We start from the raw sequence: 11,558 nt of genomic DNA on the forward strand, positions 1-11,558 counted from the left end.
ATTTTACTTTCTGGAACATTAAATAAGGAACCAGGAGAGAACAGAGAATGGACAGGCCAGAAAGCATTAAAAGATATTCCTCCCAGTAAATATGAATTAACAGACGTTTTTATAAAAAAACACAGATTCTCTAAGGGGATAAAGCTGTAGTCATACCTTAATTTAGATTACTTAAATCGATCAGATAATTACTTAGCCAAATACTAGTAAGCAGATGCTTTGAGAGTTGAGAGAGGAGAAAGAAGAAGAAATTTTACACAAGAAAGGTCTAGATAGGGGGACAATTTTGAGAGTTTTCAGACAGGATCTACCAGGAGGGCAGGGATACTGAAAAAGTAAGAAGAAAGTGGGAGACTGATAAAGACAAACTTCACCTCCCTTACAATGTTGCCTAAAACCATGAAGGCATCAGGTGTTTGGAAACCTGCAACCTTCATTTTCTTTTATTCATACCTATCTTCCCACACATCCATCCATCAAAAATTTTAAAAAGATGTATTGCCCATTAGCAAGTGGCTCACTGTGTAGCGGGGAATAAAGGCAAAAAGAGGAAAGGGTAAAACACAGGTTTGAGCAATTCTAATAACACAAAAAATGCACAGCCCAATTTAGTCTCAGGGCTTAAGGGATAGCTACTCAGAATTGGCAGAACATGAATCAGCTCATTCTTGAAAAAGCAAAAATGATAAGATTTTATCTAGGAGAAAAATCACTGAATAAGTCTTTAGTGTGATGCTGGCTTTCCCAAAGGTTTTGAAAAAATTTAATATAACAACAATACAACAATTTAAAATCATTTAAATTTAGTTTTCAAAAAGTAAAAAGCAAAATAAAATGCAACTTAGCCATTTTTGCTCTTGCATCCGAGCCTCTAATTATAACTGCTTAACTTTCCTATCTCCTTTCTTCCTTTTGCTCTCTTTTACTTTTTGCTGCCCTCTTTTTGTTTTTTTTTGGAGCAGTATTCATTTCCCTCACATTTTCCTACACCCAGAAAATTCTCCAATTCTTACACCCGGGATCATCTCTGGGTCTCCCTGTGGAGATCCAAGGGTTCAGCTAATTATTTGAAAACATTGTGTTTAAAACTCTTAGTTTTTAGAAAAGATCCCCTATTATTTAAGGAGGGATTTATAGTGTTAAATTCTCTCTTCACAGTATTTTGAAAAAGCTGTTCTACAAGTTCTCTTGCCAGGAGTAGGTGAAGACAAGACAAAGCACTGCTTAATTGTGATGCCTTTCTTTCTTGTCCTTCCGTTCTGGGATATTACTACAGCTTTTCTGCCCTCAGAGTGGGTATTTGCTCCGCTGCTCTCCTCTCCGAGGTGTGCTGTTGGATTCTCCCCAGGCTTTCCTGGGCGGCTAAGCTAGTTTAAAGAGCCTGCATTTGCAGTGAGCTCTAAGGAAAAAGCCGTACTGATGCCCCATTGCGGAGCGCCAGGTACATACTCCTCTTCCACTCACTGTCCCAACTTCTTGTCAGAACTAACAGAAAACTTGTTTTATGGATGAATAAAAGAGCAACATACCAGCATTCAAAAATCAACAGCTAATTTGAAAATTAGCAAGATAATCAATTAGAAAATGTAACAATAAACATACAGTAGAAAAGAAAATAAAGTACCCAAGGATAAACCAAAATAAATGTAAAAGACAGTAGTATGCTAAGTGAAATAAGCCAGGCAGAGATAGACAAATAATGTATAATTTCACTTATAAATGGAATCTTAGAATAAAATAAAAAGAACAAAACAGCCACAGACTCGCAGACACTGAGAAGTGACTGGTGGTTACCATGGGGGAGGGGTTGGGGTGGGTGGGAGAAATAGGTGAAAGGGATTAAGAGGCACAAAATCTCAATCATAATATAAATTAGTCACAGGGATGAAAGTACAGCATAGAGAATATAGTCAATAGTTACGTAACAGCTTTGTGTGTTAACAACTACACTAGTTGGGATGAGCATCTAATGTGGATAACTGTAGAATCACTGTTGTATACTTGAAGCCAATATAATATTGTGTATCAACTATACTTCAATTTAAAAAGTGAAAGATCTATATGAAGAAAACTGAAACATTTTCTACAGGATGTAAGAGAAAACTTACTTAAATAGTAACATACCACCTCATTAGTCACATTCTAGCCTCCCCTACAGCTAGAGCTGACCATGTGACATATTTCCGCCTGATGAGATATTCGAGAAAGTATGTTGTGGAGCTATAGGAAACATGTATTTGCAAACACTAATGGTGCTGCTCTTGGCTTTTTCATTTTGCCTAAAATGCTAGGGTGATGGCTAGGGCTGCAGAAATCATCTTGGAAACACAAAGCAAGAAGCATAAGTTAAGAGCGAATATTTCAGGGTGGTAGAACAAAAATATAGAGAAAAACCTTAAGTCTCCAATGGCATTACTGATCAGGTGAAACAATGCTAAGAATTACCTCCTTCCAGAAATCTTGCTATGTGACAAAAATAAGTGCCGCACAAATAAATTTTTTATGCAGATCCATTACCTATTGTTAAGTAGCTACTAATGTAAAGATTATTCCCTTTCCCGAATGTAGTGAGAGAGACTTTCTCAGACTGTGCACCCCCAAAGAGAGTTTACAGATTGTGTAGGTAGGACAACAGCCATGTGAATGAAGACTTGGTAAGAAAGCCAGGAACCCAGAGACTCTAGGTCATACACTTATTGATTACATTATCAAATACAATTTTGCTATACAGTTTTAGGGCTTAGAGCCCGTCACATTTTTTTTTATTAAGGTATGATTGATATACACTCTTAGGAAGGTTTCACATGAAGACAATGTGGTTACTACATTTACCCGTATTATCAAGTCCCCACCCACACCCCAATGCAGTCACTGTCCATCAGTGCAGCAAGTTGCCAGAGATCCACTATGTGCCTTCTCTGGGCTACACTGTTCTCCCCGTGACCCCCCACACCATGCGTACTAAACATAATACCCCTCAATCCCCTTCTCCCTCCCTTCCCACTCGCCCTCCCACACCCCTCCCCTTTGGTAACCACTAGTTCATTCTTGGAGTCTCTGAGTCTGCTGCCATTTTGTTCCTTCAGTTTTGCTTCATTGTTATACTCCACAAATGAGGGAAATCATTTGACATTTGTCTTTCTCTGCCTGGCTTATTTCACTGAGCATAATGTCCTCCAGCTCCATTCATGTTGTTGCAAATGGTAGGATTTGTTTCTTTCTTATGGCTGAATAGTATTCCATTGTGTATATGTACCACCTCTTCTTTATCCATTCATCTACTGATGGACACTTAGGTTGCTTCCATATCTTGGCTATTGTAAAAAGTGCTGTGATAAACATAGGGGTGCATATGTCTTTTTGAATCTGAGAAGTTGTATTCTTTGGGTAAATTCCAAGGAGTGGGATGCCCGGGTCAAATGGTATTTCTATTTTTAGTTTTTTGAGGAAACTCCATATTGCTTTCCACAATGGTTGAACTAGCTTACATTCCCACCAGCAAACAGTGTGAGAGGGTTCCCCTTTCTCCGCATCCTCTCCAGCATTTGTTGTTCTTAGTTTTTCGATGCTGGCCATCCTTACTGGTGTGAGGTGATATCTCATTGTGGTTTTAATTTGCATTTCCCTGACGATTAGTGATGTGGAGCATCTTTTCATGTGTCTGTTAGCCATCTGAATTTCTTCTCCGGAGAACTGTCTCTTCATATCCTCTGCCCATTTTTTAATCGGGTTATTTGCTTTTTGGGTGTTGAGGTGTGTAAGTTCTTCATATATTTTGGATGTTAACCCCTTGTTAGATATGTCATTTACAAATATATTCGCCCATACTGTAGGATGCCTTTTTGTTCTGTTGATAGTGTCTTTTGCCATACAGAAACTTTTTAGTTTGATGTGGTTGCATGAGTTCATTTTTGCTTTTGTTTCCCTTGCTCAAGGAGATGAGTTCAGGAAAAAGTTGCTCATGCTTATATTCAGGAGATGTTTGCCTGTGTTTTCTTCTAAGAGTTTTATGGTTTCATAACTTATATTCAAGTCTTTAATCCATTTCGAGTTTACTTTTGTGTATAGGGTTAAACAATAATCCAGTTTCATTCTCTTGCATGTAGCTGTCCAGTTTTGCCAACACCAGTTGTTGAAGAGGCTGTCATTTCCCCATTGTATATCCATGGCTCCTTTATCATATATTAATTGACCATATATGGTTGGGTTTATATTGGGACTCTCCAGTCTGTTCCATTGGTCTATGGGTCTGTTCTTGTGCCAGTACCAAATTGTCTTGATTACTGAGGCTTTATAGTAGAGCTTGAAGTAGAGGAGCATAATTCCCCCAGCTTTGTTCTTCCTTCTCAGGATTGTTTTGGCTATTTGGGGTCCTTTGTGGCTCCATATGAATTTTAGGATGATTTTCTCTAGTTTGTTGAAGAATGCTGTTGGTATTTTGATAGGAATTGCATTGAATCTATAGATTGCTTTAGGCAGGGTGGCCATTTTGACAATATTAATTCTTCCTATCCATGAGCACGGGATGTGTTTCCATATATTGGTATCTTCTTTAATTTCTCTCATGAGTGTCTTGTAGTTTTCAGACTATAGGTCTTTCACTTCCTTGGTTAGGTTTATTCGTAGGTATTTTATTCTTTTTGATGCAAGTGTGAATGGAATTGTTTTCCTGATTTCTCTCCCTGCTAGTTCATTGTTAGTGTATAGGAATGCCACAGATTTCTGTGTATTAATTTTGTATCCTGCAACTTTGCTGAATTCAGATATTAGATGCAGTTTTGGAGTGGATTCTTAAGGTTTTTTTATGTACAATATCATGTCATCTGCAAACAGGGACAGTTTAACTTCTTCCTTGCCAATCTGGATGCTTTTTATTTCTTTCTGTTGTCTGACTGCTGTGGCTAGGACCTCCAGTACTATGTTGAATAGAAGTGGGGAGAGTGGGCATCCTTGTCTTGTTCCCAGTCTTAAAGGAAAGGCTTTCAGCTTCTACCTGTTAAGTATAATGTTGGCTGTGGGTCTGTCATATATGGCCTTTATTATGTTGAGGTACTTACCCTCTACACCCATTTTGTTGAGTTTTTATCATGAATGCATGTTGAATTTTGTCAAATGCTTTTTCAGCTTCTATGGAGATGATCATGTGGTTTTTGTCCTTCTTTTTGTTGATGTGGTGGATGATGTTGATGGATTTTCCGATCTTGTACCATCCTTGCATTCCTGGAATAAATCCTACTTGATCATGATGGATGATCTTTTTTATGTATTTTTGAATTCGGTTTGCTAATATGTTGTTTAGTATTTTTGCATCTGTGCTCATCAGGGATATTGGTGTGTAATTTTCTTTTTTTGTGGTTTCTTTGCCTGGTTTTTGTATTAGAGTGATGCTGGTGTCATAGAATGAGTTTGCAAGTATTCCCTCCTCTTCTTCTTTTTGGAAAACTTTAAGGAGAATGGGTATTAGGACTTCACTAAATGTTTGAAAAAAAATTCAGCGGTGAAGCCATCTGGTCCAGCAGTTTTGTTCTTAGGTACTTTTTTGATTACCACTTCAATTTCATTGCTGGTAATTGTTCTATTCAGATTTTCTGTTTCTTCCTTGGTCAGTCTTGGAAGGTTGTATTTTTCTAGAAGGTTGTCCATTTCTTCTAGGTTATTCAGTTTGTTAGCATATAATTTTTCATAGTATTCTCTAATAATTCTTTGTATTTCTGTGGTTTCTGTAGTCATTTTTCCTTTCTCATTTCTGATTATGTTTATGTGTGCAGACTCTTTTTTTCTTGATAAGTCTGGCTAGGGGTTTATCTATTTTGTTTATTTTCTCTAAGAACCAGCTGTTGCTTTCATTGATTCTTTCTATTGTTTTATTCTTCTCGATTTTCTTTATTTCTGCTCTAATCTTTATTATGTCCCTCCTTCTACTGACTTTGGGCCTCATTTGTTCTTCTTTTTCTAGTTTCATTAATTACGAGTTTAGACTGCTTATATGGGATTGTTCTTCTTTCCTGAGGTAGGCTTGGTTTGCAATAAACTTTCCTCTTAGCACGGCCTTGTATGCATCCCACAGATTTTGCGGTGTTGAATTATTGTTGTCATTTGGGTCCATATATTGCTTGATCTCTGTTTATGTTTGGTCATTGATTCATTGGTTATTTAGGATCATGTTGTGGAGCCTCAATGTGTTTGTGGGATTTTTCATTTTCTCTGTGTAATTTATTTCTAGTTTCATACCTTTGTGGTCTGAGAAACTGGTTGGTACAATTTCAATCTTTTTGAATTTACTGAGGCTCTTTTTGTGGCCTAGTATATGATCCATTCTTGGAAATGTTTCATGTGCACTTGAGAAGAATGTGTATTCTGCTGCTTTTGGGTGTAGAGTTCTGTAGATGTCTCTTAGGTCCATATGTTCTAGTGTGTTGTTCAGTGCCTCTGTGTCCTTACTTATTTTCTGTCTGGTTGATCTATCCTTCAGAGTGAGTAGAGTGCTGAAGTACCCCAGGATGAATGCATTGCATTCTATTTCCCATTTTAATTCTGTGAGTATTTGTTTCACATATGTAGGTACTCATGTGTTGGGAGCATAGATATTTATAATGGTTATATCTTCTTGTTGGATTGACTCCTTTATCATTATGTAATGTCCTTCTTTGTCTCTTGTGACTTTCTTTGTTTTGAAGTCTATTTTGTCTGATACAAGTACTGCAACTCTTGCTTTTTTCTCTCTATTAGTTGCATGAAATATCTTTTTCCATCCCTTCACTTTTAGTCTGTGTATGTCTTTGGGTTTAAAGTGAGTCTCTTGTAGGCAGCATATAGATGGATCTTGTTTTTTTATCCATTCAGTGACTCTATGTCTTTTGATTGGTGCATTCATTCCATTTACATTTAGGGTGATTATCAATATGTATGTACTTATTGCCATTGCAGACTTTAGATTCGTGGTTACCAAAGGTTTACAGTTAACTTCCTTACTATCTAAGAGTCTAACTTAACTCACTTAATATACTATTACAAACACAATCTAAAGGTTCTTTTCTTTTTTCCTCCTTTTTCTTCCTCCATTCTTTATATATTAGGTATCATATTCTGTACTCTTTGTCTATCCGTTGATTGACTTTGGGGATAGTTAATTTAATTTTGCATTTGCTTAGTATTTAGCTGTTCTACTTTATTTACTGTGGTTTTATTACCTCTGATGACAGCTATTAAACCTTAGGAACACTTCTATCTATAGCAGTCCCTCCAGAATAGACTGTAGAGATGGTTTGTGGGAGGTAAATTCTCTCAGCTTTGCTTATCTGAAAATTGTTTAATCCCTCCTTCAAATTTAAGTGATAATCTTGCTGGATAAAGTACTCTTTGTTCAAGGCCCTTCTGCTTCATTGCATTAAATACATCATGCCACTCCCTTCTGGCCTGTAAGGTTTCTGCTGAGAAGTCTGATGTTAGCCTGATGGGTTTTCCTTTGTATGTGATCTTATTTCTCTCTCTGGCTGCTTTTAATAGTCTGTCCTTACCCTTGATCTTTGCCATTTTAATTACTATATGTCTTGGTGTTGTCTTCCCTGGGTCTCTTGTGTTGAGAGGTCTGTGCACCTCCATGGCCTGAGAAACTATCTCCTTCCCCAGACTGGGGAAGTTCTCAGCAATTCCCTCCTCAAAGACACTTTCTATCTCTTTCTCTCTCTCTTCTTCTTCTGATACCCCTATAATGTGAATTTGTTCTATTTGGCTTGGTCACACAGTTCTCTCAATATTCTTTCATTCTTAGAGATCCTTTGTTCTCTATGTGCCTCAGCCTCTTTGTCTTCCTCTTCTCTAGTTTCTATTTCATTTATCATCTCCTCCACTGTATCCAATATGCTTTTAATTCTCTCCATTGTGCTGTTCAACGATTGGATCTCTGACTGGAATTCATTCCTGAGTTCTTGAATATCTTTCTGTACCTCCATTAGCATGTTAAGGATTTTTATTTTGAAATCCCTTTCAGGAAGAGTCAAGAGTTCCATGTCATCTTTCTCAGGAGTTATATTAATTTTACTTTGAATCAGGTTCCTTTGGCGTTTCATATTTGTATACAGCGCCCTCTAGTGTCCAGAAGCTTTACTCTCTGGAGCTGCTCAGACCCTGAAGCAATGTCTGGGGTCTCAGGGTAGTGGTATTGGTGCCCGGAGGGAGGGAAGAGCTGTTTCCTGCTTCCCGGCTGGTATGCCTGTCTCCACTGCCTGAACCAGTGGGCTGAGCACACAGGTATAAGCCTTTATGCTTTGCATTTGTAGTTGCTGTAGACAGATCTTCCCTCTGGCTGCCCTGACACCAAGGTAGAGTTTGCTGGTTTGCGAGCCAAGTGGGCCTGGCTGGGAGAAAGGCGCAGGAGGCTGCCTATCACCGAGGGGGTCCTTGGAGCTGTGTAGTCAGCTAGGGAGCTTGAGCAGCTGGAAATCGTGAAAGCTCCCAACCTGCTGGGCAGAGTGCCCCCGGACAATTTTGTCTACCTGTCCTTTCTCCTGAGCAGTAAGCTCTGTGCAATCCTTGCCCCTTTAGCAGCCCTCTTGCTAAGGGCTTCCTTGTTAGGAAGTCTCTCAGCCTGCCCACCTTTTGTCCCAGAGCAGCCGGATATTGATCCCTGCTTTCCACAAGTGGCTGGAATCTCAGTCTCTCCAGGAATTCTGCCTGTCTTAGCTTTCCAATACCATAATCACAAGAGTATCATGAAAGCACTGTGAAATGTAGGTTTGTGCTCCCAGAGCAGATCTCCGAAGTTAGGTGTTCATCAATCCCAGGCCTCCACTCCCTCCCCGTTCCATTTCTCTTCCTCCCGTCAGTGAGCTGGGTTCAGGGAAGGGCTTAGGCCCCCCCCGGGTCACAGCTTTGGTACGTTACCCTGTTCCGTGAGGTCTGCTCTTTTCTCCAGGTGTATGCAGTCTGGTGCAGTCCTCTTTCCTGGTATTCTTTCAGGATTACTTGTATTAATTATATTTTCATATTATATGTGGTTTTAGGAGAAGCCTCTGTCTCACCTCTCATGCCGCCATCTTTAATGCTTGCTAGTCACATTATATTCATTTTAAAACAAAGTGTTTGTAGATTGAATCTCACAGTATTTTTTATGTATTGATAATTAGGATATTTTCAGCTGCATATAATGATGCCTAACTCATGCAGGCTCAAACAATGCATAATTTTATTATCTCACAAAACACTCCAGTGGTTAGAGTGTTCATAGAGGGAGAGTTCTTATTTCTCTACCTCAACTTGATTAGAGTTTTCTGAAGTTTAAAACAAAACTTAAACCTAGTCTTTGCTCTCCTATGTATAGGTATCATGCTTTCGAGGACTTGTTTATATAATAGACTTTATATTGGAGGCATTCAAGCAGAAACTGCATGAATATTATTATGATATTGGTGCATCTAACCAAAAGTTGGACTAGAGAATATTTCTAGGCATGGATGATTAAGAGTAACTGGGTACTTCTCAACAAATACAGATTCCAAATCCTTGTCATTCTGAATCAGAATCTCTCGAAATGGAGCCCAGGATAAGTATCTTTAAGAAGCTCTTCCAGTAATTTTTCTACAGCCAATCTAGCAGTTTCTGGATCTGGTGGATCAGGGTTCTTTTTTCTTTTTTAAAATGATCAGTTAAACTATGCAAGTTAATAATCCATCACAGTGGAAAGAGCCCTACGCTAGGAATTAGGCAATTGCAATTCTAGTGTCAGCTCTGCTATTGGTCACTGAGATAACAGGCATGTCAGTGTACTCTGTTGAGCCACAGTTTGTTCTTTTAAAAATGAGGGACTCCTAAAGTCCCTTCCAGTTCTCAATGAAGTAATTCTACTTGTATGGTTGCTCAGAGGACCCAAAAACATATTGTAGTGCTTCCAGTTTCCAATTCTTTTTTAGAGGAAATTATGCAGATGGAGCACTGTCATCTCAGAAGAAAGATTCTAGATGGGGTCTATAGAACTCTTAGGGGTACTGTCACTATTATGGTCACTTCAAATAAATCTCTCTGGAAAAAGTGGTGAGAAATTGCCTTAAACACTTGGACAAAAGCCTTTGTTAACCAGTGGTAAACATGTACATTTGCAGCTACCACCTGAAACTGTTCCAGGACCAAATTTTCTGCTCTTTAACTCTTCAGTAGGGTGTTACAAACCCCATCATACTTACGCTAGCTCTTTAGGAGTGTAAATAATTTGCTTTTTTTAACTAAGGATATAGGAAGATTTACCTTAGAATGTTTCTTAGTTCTGTACATTTAGTGTCCAATGTCTTTGCCTCATTCCTTCTGTGCAACTCTCAGTCTCTCTTTTGCCTACTTTCCCAGAGAAAAGCTCATTCAAACTTCTCAATCCCTTGCTATTTCTACCTACATGTCAGATTTCAGCTCTTTTCTTGGGCAGACAAGGATATAAAGCTGACTCTCTCCCTCACTGGCTCACGAATCTTTGAAAACTATTCCTACTAAGACTCTAAGGCTCACAGTTTCACAATAGCCCCGATCTCTACAGAGATTTTGGTCCGTTATTTTGTTTTAATTCTCCTATGATCCAGTTTCCTTCTGGTTATCCTGCTCTAACTCACTCAGTCCTAGTTTGTTTCCTGACTCATACTTTCTCCTTCTGCCCCATGCCCTTTTATCTCTTCCCTGCCACCACATATAAATTCAATATTTTTTTTTTGTATCCAAAATGTGTTTATTGGGATGGTTTCCCACTCATCTTGATTCAGGGTGCTTTTAGCACTGCTTCCATCTAAAGGAGCACCCTTCTGTAAGCCTTGCTTTTCCTTCTTTAGGCTGGCAGAGAACAGTGCAGCCGCCAACACACAAAACTGTTTGTGCATGGCTAAAGATGGTGGTGATTTTATAGCATCCTAGGCATTTCACATCCATGAAATAGGATTTGAGACTCTGCACCAGGTGCTTCTTCTTGTGTTTCCTCTTCTCCTCTTCTGGAGAGGAATGAAGAAGATCCTTTGCCAGAAGCATGTTCTTGTGGGCAAGTAGGTCATCACCACTGGAAACAAACTCAGCTTCTTTAACTCTGTGTTCTAAAATTTTTTCGTCACATTCCTGTCTCTCATGTTATTATTTGAAAACTTCATTTACACTGCATAACAAATAGCTAATGTTTATTAAAAGCTTACTATCTGTCAGGCACTATATGAAGCATTTTACATATAGTATTTCAATATGAAGTAAGTTCTATTAGTTCCTCCACTTTCCAGATGAGACCCAGAAAGGTTAAGTGCTTACCCAAGATTAGTTAGGTGGTGACCCAGGATTGGAAACCAAACACTTTGATTCCAGAGCCTCTACTATATTGCTTCCCATAAAAGCAAAAATTAAAGTAGTAAGTAGTAGACTAAGAAGAAAGAGATGACAGTTTCAGTTTTTTGACACTAAGTTAATGATTTCACTATGGACAAACATAATCTAATTTTCTTATTCAAAAAAATAACTAGTATCTCATTTCATAACACCCTGTGATCTTGTTATGTGAAAAATATACCTTTGGGTTTTATTTTTTCCTGACATGGAAGGGTTTT

At 38.5% G+C, this 11,558-nt stretch overlaps 1 protein-coding gene across 1 annotated transcript; it reads right to left on the minus strand.

Annotated features, from left to right (window-relative positions):
• Nucleotides 1-10,680: 10,680 nt before the first annotated feature.
• Nucleotides 10,681-11,011, minus strand: LOC130679629 (40S ribosomal protein S27-like). The gene has a single exon (XM_057488956.1). It carries the CDS (start codon nt 10,996-10,998, stop codon nt 10,747-10,749), a length of 252 nt encoding a protein of 83 aa, XP_057344939.1. The 5' UTR covers nt 10,999-11,011; the 3' UTR covers nt 10,681-10,746.
• Nucleotides 11,012-11,558: the final 547 nt, after the last annotated feature.

Source organism: Manis pentadactyla, chromosome 11 (genome assembly GCF_030020395.1).
Source record: "Manis pentadactyla isolate mManPen7 chromosome 11, mManPen7.hap1, whole genome shotgun sequence".
Classification (NCBI taxonomy): domain Eukaryota; kingdom Metazoa; phylum Chordata; class Mammalia; order Pholidota; family Manidae; genus Manis; species Manis pentadactyla.